Source organism: Rhinoderma darwinii, chromosome 5 (genome assembly GCF_050947455.1).
Source record: "Rhinoderma darwinii isolate aRhiDar2 chromosome 5, aRhiDar2.hap1, whole genome shotgun sequence".
Lineage (NCBI taxonomy): Eukaryota > Metazoa > Chordata > Amphibia > Anura > Rhinodermatidae > Rhinoderma > Rhinoderma darwinii.
The window spans coordinates 206,363,682-206,379,950 of record NC_134691.1 but is presented as its reverse complement, the minus strand read 5'-3'; the positions used below and the strand labels follow the sequence as shown (position 1 = coordinate 206,379,950).

At 42.0% G+C, this 16,269-nt stretch overlaps 1 protein-coding gene across 1 annotated transcript in view; it reads left to right on the top strand.

The window, feature by feature from the left end:
- Positions 1-16,269, top strand: part of TEX10 (testis expressed 10) — a 108,124-nt gene that overhangs the window by 27,839 nt on the left and 64,016 nt on the right. The window contains 2 exon segments of the mRNA XM_075828190.1: positions 14,557-14,643; positions 14,646-14,694. Of these exon segments, the coding sequence (XP_075684305.1) occupies positions 14,557-14,643; positions 14,646-14,694 (136 nt within the window).

Here is a 16,269-nt window from a genome sequence, read left to right as displayed (position 1 = left end):
TCGTTACTGTGAAGTGTCTCCTGTAATATGCAGCCGACACCCGCATAGTTTGGAGTGAGTTCACTTCGTGAGCCCGTTACATACTTCCCCTACCCGGCTATGACGTATCAATGTCAAATGTCGGGAAGGGGTTAATAAATACCAGAGCAGGTATTTGTTCTTAAAGGAGTTTCCCCACAATTTTTGTTTTTTCCAAAACGTACTGTACATCCCTCCCCTCCCAAAACCATCCCCAAATAATGTAAGTCCTATATGGCAATGGTACATTCCATGTCTATATATAGTAGCGCAAAATCTTACAATTAGCTATACATAGTAATCGTCACCACCAATAATATGACATATGATAATTGTACGAGGATGATATGTCTGAACTGTCAAATGGCATATATCGACACTCCTGGACATATCCCTACCTCAAGCTTGGAAGCAGTTATAATATATCAAGAAATAGGAAATTCTATAAAATTTTTACAGGAGGATCCTGCGATCACTGAGCCCACAACACCCAAGCACGGCCAACCTCCACATAGGTCCTTTACAACAGTCCCATTCTGTACCTTGTTAACCCCTTCCCGACATTTGACGTACATGTACGTCATGGAAAGCATTGACTTCCCGCAAAATGCCGTACATGTACGTCAAATGTTTGGCACCGGCTCAGAAACTGAGTCGGTGCCATCATCACCGGATCTCAGCTGTATCTTACAGCTGACATCCAACTGTAACGGCGGGGACCGAAATTAGCTTCGATCCCCGCCATTAACCCCTTAAGTGCAGCGCTCAAACGCGATCGCTGCACTTAAGGTGTTTGCAGCTCATCGGAGTCCCAGCAATGAAATTGCCGGGGTTCCGGTGGCTGCAATGGCAACCGGAGGCCTAATACTGGCCTCCCGGTCTGCCTAGCACCGAAGCCGGTCAAGATCCGCCCGGCGGCGGAGCCTGATCGGCTTCCGTAGCTGCCGGCAAGATGGCGCCGGGTCAGGAGCTGATCCGGCGTCGTCGGCGGTGGAGTCGGCTGTACTGTACAGCTGACATCCACCTGTAACGGCAGGAACCGGAGCTAGCTCCGATCCCTGCCATTAACCCCTTCGATGCAGCAATCGAAAGCGATTGCTGCATCGTAGCGGTTACTAGCAGATCGCCAGCCCTGACAGGCAATCGGGACTGGCGACTGCTGTTATGGCAACAGGAGACACAATGGTCTCCTGCTCTGCCATTACGGAAGCCTATTAGGCCCCGCCGGGAGGCGAAGCCTAATCGGCTTGCTGTCAGTGAATGACTGACAGATCTAATACATTGCACTACATAGGTAGTGCAATGTATTAGAAAAAAAAAATCTGACCGTTGGACCTTCAAGTCCCCTAGTGGGACTTGAAGAAAAGTGTAAAAAAAGTGTAAAAAAGTGCAAAAAATAAAAGTTTGAAAACAATAAAAGTTTCAAGTAATCAAATAAAACACAATCCCCCTTTTACTCTTATCAAGTCCTTTATTATTGAAAAATAATAATAAACCATATGTATTTGGTATCGCCACGACCTGAGGTATCAAAATATTGTATTATTTATTGCACGCGGTGAACAGCGTAAAAAAAAAACGTAAAAAACGTTACCAGAGTTTCTGTTTTTTAGTCACTTTGCCCTACAAATATTAGAATAAAAAGTGATCAAAAAGTCGCACGTATCCAAAAATGGTACCTATAAAAACTATAGCTCGTCCCGCAAAAAACAAGCCCTCATACACCTCCGTCGACAAAAAAATTAAAACGTTATGGTTCTCACAACTTTGCGACAGAAAAAAAATACATTCTTTTTACAAAAGTAATTTTATTGTGAAAAAAGTTGTAAAACATAAAAAAATGCTATAAATTAGGTATCGCCAGAATCGTACTGACCCGCAGAATAAAGTTAACATGTAGTTTATAACGCATGGCGAACGCTGTATAAAAAAACCGAAAAAAGCTGTGCCAGAATTGCATTTTTTTTGTTTACCTGGCATCCCAAAAAATAGGATAAAAGGTGATCAAAAAGTCACATGTACCCCAAAATGGTACCAATAATAACTACAGCTCGTCCCGCAACAAACCAGCCCTCATACCGCTACGTCTATGAAAAATAAAATTAGTTATGGCTCCAATAAGTCAGGAAATAAAAAAATATGCAGTTGTGCCCGAGGGGAACATTTCTTCTGTTTCAAGAGGCGATTTATCAAGGACCTAAAATTAGGGAACCAGGAAAGGGAGGGCCCAAACATATCCGCTGGAAGCGACGGTGCCCGTATTATACCAGGACAACACTTCCCAGCAAAATTCCTCAAACTACAAAGGTGCAGAGTGTGGACCAAAAGGGGGATAAGAAATTACACCATTTATCAGTGCGACACTGGCCTGTGCGGAAAGGATTGCTTCACAGCGTAACACACATCTATGGATTATTTTTTTTTTTTCATACCACCTGACTATGCCCCTTATATACTCCGCCCCGCTTACATGTACCCCCACATTATAAAACACCAGCAATACTCAAACAAATTTAGTACCAAGCAAAATCTGCTCTCCAAAAGCCAAATGGTGCTCCCTCGGCTCTGAACCCTACAGCGTGCCCAAACAGCAGTTTCCTTCAACATATATGGCATCGTCATACCCGGGAGAACCCTTTTAACAATTTTTGGGGTGTGTGTCTCCAGTGTCATAAGCTGGGCATGACATATTTGCCACTGAATGGCATATCTAGGGAAAAATATAAAATTTTAATTTGCACCATCCGCAGTGCATTCATTTATGGAAAAGACCTGTGGGGTGAAAATCCTCACTACACCTCTTAATAAATGCCTTGAGGGGTGCAGTTTCCATAATGGGGTCACTTCTCAGGGGTTTCTTTTTATTATTTCACATCTGAGCCTCTGCAGTTGTGAACCAATACTTTGTAAATCTCCAAATTAGGCCTCCACTCCGCATGGTACTCTTCACTCCTGAGCCCTGTCATATGTCCAGGCAAAAGATTAGGGCCACATGTAGGGTGTTTCTAAAACCGGGAAACACCGCATAATAATTAGAGGGCTGTCTTGTTATGGTGGCACAAGCCGGGCACCACATATTGGCATATCTATGGAAGAAAATCCCATTTTCACTCTGCAACATCGAGTGAACACTAATTTCTACAAAACACCTGCAGGGTTAAAATGCTTACTACACCCCTTGGTAAATGCATTGAGGGGTGTCGTTTCCAAAATGGGGTCACTTCTGGGGGGTTTCCACTGGTTTGGGCCCACAGGCGCCCAGAAACCAATCCAGCAACATCTGCACTCCAAATGGCGGTCCTTTCCTTCTGAGCCCTGCCGTTTGCCCAAACAGCAGTTTATGACCACATATGGGGTATTGCCGTACTCGGGAGAAATTGCTTTACAAATTTTGGGTTCTTTTTTTCCTTTATTTGTTGAGAAAATGAAAAAATTTGCGCTAAAGCTACGTCTTATTGAAGAAAAAGGACTGTTTTTATTTTCACTGCCTAATTCTAATAAATTCTATGAAACGTCTGTGGGGTCAAAATGCTTACTACACCCCTAGATGAATTCCTCAAGAGGTGTAGTTTCCTAAATGGAGTCCCTTTTTGGGCGTTTTCATTGTTTTGTCCCCTCAGGGGCTTTGCAAATGTGACATGGCCTCCGCAAACCATTCCTGCTAAATGTGATCTCAAAAAGCCAAATAGTGCTGTTTCCCTTCTAAGCCCTGCCGTGTGTCCAAACAGCCGTTTATTACCACATGTGGGGTATTGTTTTACTCGGGAGAAATTGCTTTACAAATTTTGTGGTGCTTTTTCTCCTTCAGTCCTTCTGGAAATGAGAAAAAATTAGCTAAACCTAGATTTTTTTTTGAAAAAAATGTAGATTATTATTTTCAGGGCCTACTTCCAATATTTTCTGCAAAAAAACTGTGGGGTCAAATCGCTCACTATACCCCTAGATAATTTCCTCAATGGGTGTAGTCTCCAAAATGGGGTCACTTGTGGGGGGTTTCCACTGTTTTGTCCCCTCAGGGGCTTCGTAAATGTGACATGGCCTCCAAGCCATTCCTGCTAAATGTGGACTCCAAAAGCCAAATGGCGCTCTTTCCCTTCTAAGCCCTGCCATGTGTCCAAACAACCGTTTATTACCACATGTGGGGTATTGTTTTACTCGGGAGAAATTGCTTTACAAATTTTACGGTGCTTTTTCTCCTTCAGTCCTTGTGGAAATGAGAATAAATTAGCTAAACCTACATTTTCTTTGAAAAAAATTTAGATTATCATTTTCACAGCCTACTTCCAATAATTTATGCAAAAAACCTGTGGCGTCAAAACGCTCACTATACCCCTAGATAATTTCCTCAATGAGTGTAGTCTCCAAAATGGGGTCACTTGTGGGGGGTTTCCACTGTTTTGTCCCCTCAGGGGCTTTGTAAATGTGACCGCCTCTCAAACCATTCCTGCTAAATTTGAGCTCCAAAAGCCAAACGGCGCTCTTTCCCTTCTAAGCCCTGCCGTGTGTCCAACTATCCATTTATTACCACATGTGGGGTAGTGTTTTACTCGGGAGAAATTGCTTTACAAATTTTACGGTGCTTTTTCTCCTTTAGTCCTTGTGGAAATGAGAAAAAAAATCGCTAAACCTACATTTTCTTTGAAGAAATGTTGATTTTAATTTTCACGACCTACTTCCAATAATTTCTGTAAAAAACCTGTGCGGTCAAAATGCTCACTACACCCCTAGATAATTTCCTTGAGGTGTCTAGTTTCCCAGATGGGGTCACTTTTGGGGGATTTTCACTGTTTTGGCACCGCAAGAGCCCTTCAAACCTGACATGGTGCCTAAAATATATTCTAACAAAAATAAGGCCCCAAAATCCCCTAGGTGCTCCTTTGCTTCTGAGGCCGGTGCTTCAGTCCAGTAGCACGCTACGGCCACATGTGGGATATTTCCTAAAACTGCAGAAACTGGGCAACAAATATTGAGTTGAATTTCTCTGCTAAAACCTTCTGTGTTATAAAAAAAATTGTATTAAAAATTTATTTCTGCAAAAAAATATGAAATTTGTAAATTTCACCTCTACTTTGCTTTAATTCCTGTGAAATGTGTAAAGGGTTAAGACATTTTCTAAATGCTGTTTTGAATACTTTGAGGGGTGAAGTTTTTAAAATGGGGTGACTTTTTGGGGGTTTCTAATATATAAGGCCCTCAAAACCACTTCACAACTGAACAAATAGCCTTTTGAAATTTTCTTGAAAATGTGAGAAATTGCTGCTAAAGTTCTAAGCCTTGTGAGGTCATAGAAAAATAAAAGGATGTTCAAAAAACGATGCCAATCTAAAGTAGACATATGGGGGATGTTAATTAGCAACAATTTTGTGTGGTATTACTGCCTGTCTTACAAGCAGATACATTTAAATTGAGAAAAATGCTAATTTTTGCAATTTTTCACTATATTTTCGTGTTTTTCACAATTAAATACTGAATGTATCGACCAAATTTTACCACTATCTTAAAGTCCAATGTGTCACGAGAAAACAATCTCAGAATCGCCCGGATAGGTGAAAGCATTTTGACGTTATTACCACATAAAGTGAAACATGTCAGATTTGAAAAATGAGGCTCTGTCAGGAAGGTCAAAAGTGGCTAAAGAGGGAAGGGGTTAATTCTCTGGAAGCCAAATTAGAATTGTACAACCAAGGAGCCCAAATCTTTTCAAACTTGGCTAGTGTCTCTTTCCTCCTATATACTCCCTTCTCCAGGTTAATAAGCCAATTACCTTTATTAATATATTCCTGTCCCGAAGCGCTCAATGTACCGTATGTATCAAATATTGCACTATAAGTCCGCCAATTTCCCAGGCTCCGTGGTCGCCAGATCCTCCACATATCTGTATACACATACCAGCGGCATCTCACCCACTCTAACACGAAATACCTCATTGATAATTTGAATCCCCTCCTTCCAATAGTCCATCAAACATGGACATGACCAACGCAAATGTAACTTCCCTGCTGAGGCTTGTCCGCATCTGGTCCAACCTAACTCCGATTCTCAAATAAGAGTTTTGGTGTTCTATATAATTTGTTTGACAAATATAGTTGTGATAATCTGTGCTTCACGCCGAGATAACTGTGGTACCCTCTCAGGTATTTCTCCCCACTGATTGTCCTCTAATGGACCTAGCTCCTCTTCCCATCTTTCTTTACTTTATTACCGGGCATCTATCCATTTCAAGATCCAGGAGACCTGCATAAAGCCTAAAGTCTAGACCTAATTCCTGATGACCCAGTAGTCCTTTCCATAAGGCTTATTTGATTGTTAGTTCAACCATCAGGATAATCTGCCATGTAGGCATGTCGCAGTTGGAGATATTTGTAGAGTTCTGTAGAAGGAATCACATATAATCCCTGTATCTGTTCAAAGGAGTAAAGCACTCCATCGTTAACTAGCTGCGTTATGTGTCTCAGGCCCGCAGTTCGCCACATGCCCACATTTTTTAGCTGACATAAGTTAGACAACCGTGGAGTATCCCGTAAAGCCATGTACTGGGTAGTGCCCTTTACGTCCTACAACTCCCTCACCTTCCACCACAACTTATTTATAAGTTTCAGCGTTGGGAACTGAGTAACTGCTAAATAGAATGAGTTGGTGTCCAGCAACTCATACAGGTTATCTCTTCCTAAAAACTCTCGTAATAAAATTCTAAACTTCTACGCTTTCCCGACCATGTATTTGTTGCATCTGTCCTGTTAGGAAGTATATCCAAGGATTCGGTAGAGCCAACTCCCCTTCAGTCTTAGGTCGTTGAAGAGTTTCCAATTTAATTCCCAGCTGTCATTTTCTGTTTGAGAAACGTAACTTATCCCCATTGACATGTAGATGTATAGTCCGACAATTGACGCGATACCACCAACACCACCCCCGGTTACTTAAACGACGTGACCATCTGCAACCCGGAATGTGCATATACATCCCCATCACGAATGATATCTAACGGCTTCAGCGTGGATTTGGACCAATTAATAACCAATCCCGAATATCCTCTAAAAGTGTCAATAACATCCATAGACCTTTTGCGATCCGCCATGAACTAGAACGTTTCATCCGCATAAAGTACCACGGTTTTCTTCCATATCACCCCGATGAAAACCAGTAACATCAGGTTGAACCTGGGGAGCAGCAGCCAGGGGTTCTATAGCTAACTTGAAAAGCAGCGGACAGAAGGGGCAACCCTGTCTTGTGCCCCCACTCAACGTGACAGAATCCGTAAGGCATCCGTTGACTCTTATTTTGGCTGTCGGACTGTCCTATAGCAGTTGTACCCAAGATATAAATGGATCCCCCAACCCCAAATATTTTCAAAACTTCCCACAGATACACCCTCTCCACACTATCAAATGCCTTAGCGGCATCTAGGGATCACCAGAATTGTCAAAAGGGATTTGCATGTTTAAATACAATCTACGAATATTTATAGCTGTGGATCGGGCATGAAGCCTGATTGATTTGAGTGAACAATGCTCGCGATCACCTTGGACAAACAAATAGCTAGAAATTTGGCCAAGATTATAATATCCGTAGCGAGCAACGATATAGGCCGAAGAGGGTTCTTGCCAGGTTTAGGCGTAACTACTATAATTGTATCCACCTTTGTCCGAGGCAGATGTCCGTCCACTAAAGCTTCCTGAAGGACCGCCAATAATTTGAGAAGCAAAATCACACCAAACTTTTTATATTTTTCCATTGGGATGCCATCAGCCCCTGGTGATTTATTATTCGCCATAGAAGCCACCGCTGTCTTCAATTCCTCTGAGTGGGCCATTTAAATATTCCCTATCGCTCTCCGACAGTGATGGAAGGTTAAGATTCCTCGGTTAAGTCCGAGATTTAGTGACTTTGTGTTAATGCTTGAAAATTATAAATGTAAATACATTTGTAATATACTTATGTTTTCCAAAGTGGCCCCGTTTCCAGATCCTGCCGTGGGGAACTTGACGGGTGAGGTCACTCTCTGCACTGGCTCTGGCTGCTTTGTTGATCTTGAATTCTTTGCCGGGTATACGACACGTCACGTGGTGTATATCGGCTTGTTCTGCTTCACAGCCCGTAATGCGCATGCGCTGTCACTGCTGTTCTCGCGGTCCCTGCTGTTCTCTAGATAACAGCAGGGGCCGCGCATGCGCATTACAACAGAACAAGCCGATATACACCACACCACATCACAAGTGATGTGTCGTATACCCGGAAAATAATTCAAGATCAACAAAGCGGCAGAGCCAGTGCAGAGAGTGACCTCACCCGTCAAGTTCCCCACGGCAGGATCTGGAAACGGGGCCACTTTGGAAAACATAAGTATATTACAAATGTATTTGCATTTATAAATTGCAAGCATTAACACAAACTCATTAAATCTCAGACAACCCCTTTAAGTATGATGAGATGTGACCTCTAGTATATACTAAGCGATATCTATAAAGATTAGCATAAAATGAATGAAATAATGGCAAAACTTGTGAGTTAGTAAACATGGTCTCTCCCCTCTCATCCTGCAAAGCAGATACACATGAAGAACCTGTCTGCGCCATAGCAACAAGTGACAAGACAGGTCCAGCTCCGCCCCCCTCCCCTCATCGTAATACTTTTTTTATTGAAAGGCCCTCCTTTGGTAGTAGCCAGCTCGTGTGTTTTTTTGTTTGTTTTTTAGCAGTATACGCATTCTGTGCAACCTGCCATTCTAATAAGAGAGCACTACGTCCCTGTTCTATAAAACGTCGCTCCAATTGTTGAGCCCTCAACCTCAAAAATTTGTAAAATGTATGCGTTTCAAGCTAATTTTACTGACTGCTTAAATCAGCGTTCCTCTCAGACAAGCTTTGAGCGCGTCCCAAAGCACATTTGATGACACCGTACTTTCATTATATTCAAAGTATTCCGATAAGGCGGCTTCCACCCGCTAATTGTCTGTAACCGGAATGCATTAAAAGACCAAAGACTCTACATCTGTGGGAGTTGAAGATGTCCGACGGGCCAATGCCCAATGATCAGACAGAACTCTAGAGCTATACTGTAGAATACTAGGTGAGCCCATGGCTAGATCAATACGCGATAACTGTGACCTAGAATGACAGGAAAATTGGCATTCTCCCGGATGATGTGTACGCCATAAGGCTATGTTCACAGAGTTTTTTGCTGGCGGAATTTCTGCCTCAAAATTCCGTTTGGAAGATTGAGGGAGATTTTCCTCTCCCTGCACGCCGTTTTTCGCCCCGGCCATTGAGCGCCGCGGGCATAATATGCAGCGGAATAAGCTTTCTCTGCCTCCCATTTGAAGTCAATGGGAGGTCAGAGGTGTAAACGCCCGAAGATAGGGCATGTCACTTTTGATTTGAAATCAATGGGCGGCATTTTCAGGCCGTTTTTGCCAAGTTTTTTTGGTGCGGTTTCCGTGTCAAAAAACTTGTCTCAAAACTCTGTGTGAACATAGCCTTAGTCAATCGGCGATAATTCCTGCATCAACTCTCTAAAACGAGATAAGGAGTTTGACACCAAGGGTCTTTTATTATGAAGACTATCCCAATAGGGTCGTATCCCATTATTAAAATCTCCCACCATTAGAATATTAACCTCCGGCACAGCATTGACCCAGGACATCACCCCTCTAATAAATTAGCAAATATTCAGCGTTGTAGATTTTACAGTGAAGATACACCTCTAACTTTCTGATGCGTTTTGGATGCAATACAAATAAATGGAATAGGTTTGTGGACCATTATACTAACCCCTGTTGAATTCCCAGAATAAGTAGAGTGATATACCTTACTCATCCATGACCTATTCAGGACATTTTTTTGGTCACCATCCAAGTGAGTCTCCTGGAAACAGACAATAGCTGGACTGTGCGTGCGCAGGCAGTCAAATCGTGTGGTCTGATCACCCAGGCCCCGCATATTCCAGCTTCTGATACTAAACCTATCAGACATTGAGAAATCTGAAGTATATCAAGACAGCCATTTCTACACAGCACAGCAGTTCTGTAGAAAACCACAGGGTGACAGTAAAGAGCCATACATGTGCTAACCATATATTAAGATACATTGCACATACACAATCCTAAAAACCCCCATAAGAATTTTTTTAAAATATATACATATATATATATATATATCTATCTGTACAACTTTGCAGCTGCGGTTGCTCAAAAACAGAGCGATGTAGGGCACCAGTCCTTCCTGTAACCATACATAACAACAATAAATAGCAATGGGCTTCCCGTCCTTGAAATGATCCAAATGCTCCTTGGGCCATACGAGCACATATTCTGCTGTAGCCGCCATTCCTAAGGCTACAGTCTTATTGTGAGCAGTGGTGTTAGCTCCGCTCCTCCTGTTGTAGTCGCTGTTTATTTTGATGTTGTCCGTGCTCTGACTCCCACCAATCCAAACTTCTGACATGTCACTATGACCTGTCAGAAGTTTGTCGAACATTTAGCTACACTTTAAGAACCAATACAATTAATCACTTCCTCAAACACTGTATCCAAACACCTACACCACCAATACGGGGGAATATTCGAGGTGACGATCACACCCCTGGAGCAGATACCAAGCACTGCCAATCATAGGTTTTCCCAACTAAAAAAATAGGTAAGCATATTGGATCTACAAATACCATAGCTAAACTCCGGACGGCTTAAATGAGTCGATCGAGAATACATTCTAAAGGTTTAAAAATAACTATTGCCCCCTCCGCCTCGATAATTAGATTACACTTGATCATGACGCCTTGCAATCCAGGACCTCATCGACAACCGTTATTAATGGTGTGAGAATGACAAGTACATAAGGTACAATCTGAATAAGACCTTGTTGCGTAGAATCCGACACCCAGTGCCTGTGAAATTTGTTTGCATTTACACAAATGAAACGGAAAAAGCTTCCACATTGAGGTTAGATTAAGATACACCTCTTGTGTTTACTCCGCATGTCCTTATTTTCTAAGAAAAAGGGTACCCTGCCACTCCCACAAATGGACTTTTAGAATACTTTATTGTTTTATGATCTCACTACCCTTTTTTAGGATATTATAGGTAATTTCGTTTTATCAAAGTATTAGAGAACAAATTTTTCGTTTTTAATCAAGTCCCCATTTTTCAGGAAAAGGTGTTTTGAGAGTGCATTAATTTTGTAATTTTTAGTAAATATTAATTTACTAAAAAAAAATCTATAGCTATATCTCTCTCAAAGGAAATACATGATCAAATAAAAGTCATACAATTGATTCCCACATAATAGATCCTAGAACACGACTCTGTTTGGATCTTCTCTATGCTTATCAGGGAAAAGCTAGCCTAGTGAATCTATTCCCAGAGCACAGCGATAGGAAAACAAAACAATGAGAAAAATATTCTTGTTAAAACACAACGTATAAAATTCCAATGAACAAACACAATATGGAGACCAACACAAATTTTATTTAGATTAACGAAAAATCCTAGATCGTTTTGTAAATGATTGTATTACATCAGAACATGCACCTCCTCCCCTCCTTTGTTTTTTGAAAATGGAAAATTTAACTTTTCCACCTGCATTTCCCGCCTTTTTATTCTATAATATGGAGGACCAGACATGTACAAGTATTATATCAGACTTGAAGGGACCAGAAACGCGTAGTCTGTGTTTCACTGGATGAATACCAATGGGAATTTTTTTTTGTTAGAGCCTAACCTTTAATGTGAGATTTATTTCTCTTTTTAGCAATTTAAGATAGTGATACAATTGTATCCATAAAGTTGGTTCACTAGCGCTTGCGCACTTTACATTGACCTATGTAATAAGTTCAGATAAGACAAGGATGAGATTTAAATGGTTAATACCATCACACTCTAGTATTTATATTTTATTTTAGAATTTTCCTGGTTTTTATTTATTTTTATACTTTTATATATTTTTTAAAAAAATATTATGTTTAAATATTTTAGTTCCAAGTTGGGACCGGTACCCTCCTTGTCACAAGGTGTGTGCCAGGAACTGATGCAACATGAGCAGCTGCTCTAGGATTTCCTCTATATGAATCTCTTGCATTTCAGCTACTGCTGCTATAGAGATCTCTGTGCAGCTTTCTTATTAGCAGATCAGCTGCCCAGTACGTGCCATGAGCTGATACAGCTTCAGCTGCTGCTGCTGTGGATTCCACTGTGAAGATCTCGTGTTTAGCAAAACACTAATCCTGCCTATCTGTAGTTATCTAGCCCTACGCGTTTCCTTACTCATAAGTAACTCTGCAGTAATTCATCAGGGGCTCACAACTATGTCCACGTTTGATCATAGAATCAGTGCATTGTCTACACAGACCTCTGGAATGACAGAAGGTCTAATCTATTAACTCCGTGAGCCCCTGATGAACCGGGCCAGAAAAGGCCTTAATGACAAGTTACATTTTTTTCATTGACGTGGCGCTATGAGGCCTTGCTATATGCGGGAGAAATCTGATTCCCACCCACCCCCCCGCAGTTTGGGGGTAGAAAATATTTTCTACGGCGTGAATCTAGGGAAAGTTGATTCTTTGCATCGTGTTTCTTGTTTTTTTTTTTTTTTTTATCACGTTCACATTTCACGCTAAATAACCTGCTAAAATTCTTCAGCAAATTACAGCAGTGTAGATACCTAATGTGTGTAGGTTGTTTGTTTTTATGTAATGTAGTGGCAGAATGCAAAATGATTTACTTTTTTTTTTTTTTTAAATTGACACTTTATTTTATTATTTTAGTCCCATTAAGGGATAACTTTACTTACAACTTTATTTTTACTTATGTGTTAGCAGGCTAACTGAACAGACCGCCCTGGGATCCTTTCTAGGTCCCCAGGGCTGAATACAGAGGGATTCCCCGGTCTTTGATCACATCATTGGGTTTCTGATGACGCGATAAAGGAGGGGAGTTCCCTTTAATCATGCCACGGTCACGGCCAGTGGCGGATTAAGTAGACCATAGGCCCTTGGCTGTTATCCAAACTTGGGCCCCCCTTCACCGCCGCCCTGTAACTATTGTTAACACTTCCTTTTTGTCCAGACATTAACAAATGGGTGTTACTACTCCCTTTGTCAAAAGGCTGTGTCCCCACATACTGACAGTCTCCAACCATCGCTGACCGTATCGCACCGTGTAGGGACACATTCTCCTGACAAGGGGAATAGTAACACTTGTTTGTCTATCAGTCCTGGACTGCAGAAAGACTTTGTGAAATACAAGGATTTCCTATAATAAACATGTCAGTAGAGATGACAGATTGTCTATAAACCTAGTGACTCACAGGTGACAACGTAGTTTTTTTTTCCTCTTTTCTTCTCCATCCTGTCCAGACTTCATGACGACTTTTCCCGGCCATGACCCATTTCTGCAGAATTTGCCACTCAGATGTCTTTGGCTCCTCACTTTTCCAACATTTCCACACCTATAACTGGCTGCGACACCGTATAATGCCTCCGTGGCTGCGACACCGTATAATGCCTCCGTGGCTGCGACACCGTATAATGCCCCCGTGGCTGCGACACCGTATAATGCCCCCGTGGCTGCGACACCGTATAATGCCTCCATATGTACGTACCTAATAAATAAAAAAACATAATTACTTACCTATCCCAGTTCCCACGTCGGTGGGGGATGCTTCTCCTCCTCTGCACTGTGCTGTGAGTGACTCCGTGCAGACAGGAGCGATGACGTCACTACATCGCGCCTGCCTGCACCGAGCCGCTCACAGCAGAGTGAATGCTGGAGCGAGGCTCCAGCATTCAACCCAACTGAATCTGCGTCCTGCGGACGCAGATTCAGTTGAAAACGGGATAGCGCGGCAGCTAGCAGCGCTGCATAGTTTTGCGGTTCGGGCGGCGATGGGCCCCCTCGGTCCCCGGGCGGCCGCCCGCCTGAATCGCCCATATTATAATCCGCCATTGACCGCGGTGATCAAAGGGTTAAACAGCTGGAGTCCGAATATTTCTCGACCCCCAACTGTATTTAGCAGGCTGCCCTAAGATCAGGAGCTGTGAGTTACAGCTCCTTCTCAGAGGATGAGCTCACAGGAGCGCTCATCAGCCTCTTCTACCGCGACACCAAAAGACGTCGCTGTAGACTAAGCACCTGTGTGCACCGCCTGCCGTCAAGACGGTGGGCAGTCATTAAGGAGTTAAACTAGCTTTTCTTTGATCACACTATGATTGGAGAATCCTGGTGATAATCAGCACATCTGAGCTTATTAACTCTGGTATATCTGGTCAGAAGCATGGAATGCAGAGGCAGTGGGGACACGGTGCTTCGGGGAACGGATCACTTTCACACGCCGCCGACTTCTATAAATGTGCATGGAGTGGGGTATAGTCGGTTAGCACATATATATGTACGGTACGTTAATTCGTTCTGATCACAATGGTACAAACTTGTTTTAGTCATAAAATAGTCAGATAAGTTTAATTTTAAGAGGCATTGATATGAGACGACATGAAAAAATGTCGTCCTTGTTTCAAGTTGATTTAGTAAAATTGATTTATTGTATATTTTAGTGGCTACAGAAAAGTTGATTCAGGCCGTGTACATGATGTATCAGCAGAGAGACCTTCAATTGTCTGTACGATCCATGCTTCTAACGTTTTCAACAAGGTTTACTTAAAAGAAGAAGATCTGTGTCTCAACGAGGGAAGGTAAGATTACTGGCTGGTATTGTGCATTTTTATTTTCTTTTGACTGTTCATTTTTTTTTTTTTTTTACTTCAATGCTACTTTATTAAGTTGGCTAATAGTAAACCACTTTTGTGTGTGTGTATGTATGTATGTATGTATGTGTGTGTGTGTGTGTGTGTGTGTGTATATATGTATATATATATATATATATAGTGTACATATGTGTTTGTAATTTATAGTGTGCACCTGTCTTATTTGAAAAACAATTAGCCCCTTAAGAAATTAATATTTCTTTAAATATATGTCCTACAAAAAAAAGGGTAAAGAGACCTCTGTAAAAGGCATGCTTTATGCAAACGACCCAGCTGCCCATGGCAGCAATCCGTCTGAGAACACGGGAGCTCGCAATCTGTCTACTGTAAAACAGCTCTGTCTACTGTGTTAGTACAGCAGTTACAGATCTAACGGTTTTCAAAATAAAACTGGTACTCCAGGTGATAGGTCCTCTTTAACCCCTTAACGTTGTGCCACTATATGTACGGGAAGTATGGAGCGGACTCACGGACTGAGCTCGCTCCATACTTAGCGGGCGACTGCTGTGTAATACAGCCGATACCTCACTGCAGCAGGTGTAATCAAAGATCTCTTGGATTCCGACCCTTTAACCCGTTAGATGCCGCAGTCGCAAATGCAGCAGCTAAAGCGTTAGAATAAGGGGGGCAGCCCTCTCCAACGCACCGCTGGCCCACTCGTGACAGGATTGCAGGGTGGCAATGGAAGTCATGGCGGCCTAATTAAGGCCCCCCGGTCTGCCATCTTTGTGCTCCTATGGGTACCTCTGGCAGGGCTTCATAGAAGACTGATAAAAACACAATATGCTGCAATACATTAGTATTGCAGTATATCATGTACGCGATTGAACGATCGCTGTTTTTTTTCCCCTTTTTACTGCAAAATTTCGTTTTTTTATTTTCCCAATATGTTGTGGCGTGTTAAATTGTGCCATGAAGAACTACAACTTGTCCTCAAAAAAACAAGCCCTCATACAGTTATGTCGATGAAAAAATAAAAAGTTATGGCTTTTGGAAGGCGCGGAGGAAAAAAACAAACAAACATTGGCCGTGTCCTTAAGGGGTTAAATGGACACTGACTTTTTTCAAACAACCTATTCTAATCTCACAGTTCACCTGGTATATATATACATTTTGTAATTGTACGTACTGTTAAAATGTAGTTTTATCCATGCAAATTATGTGTGAAGCTAATGCCACTAGGTGTCTCCCTTGCTTTAATCTGCTGTACACCACCAGTTGTCAAGCAAAATCCATCCCTAGTTACAGCTCAAAAGAGGACGAACTTCAGAAAGTGGGGGTATGTCTCTTCACATACTGCCTATAGATGTCTATGGAGAGGGGAGGGGGAGCAGAGGAAGAGACAGGTGAAATAGAGCTCTTACCAGAGGCTGCAGCTAAGTGCTGGATTCTCAGCAACAATCTATGTGTGTGTAGATCTATAAACTGTGTGTGTAATAAATATATATATATGTATTATAGTGTATATTCGTGTGTGTGTGTGTGTGTGTGTGTGTGTGTGCG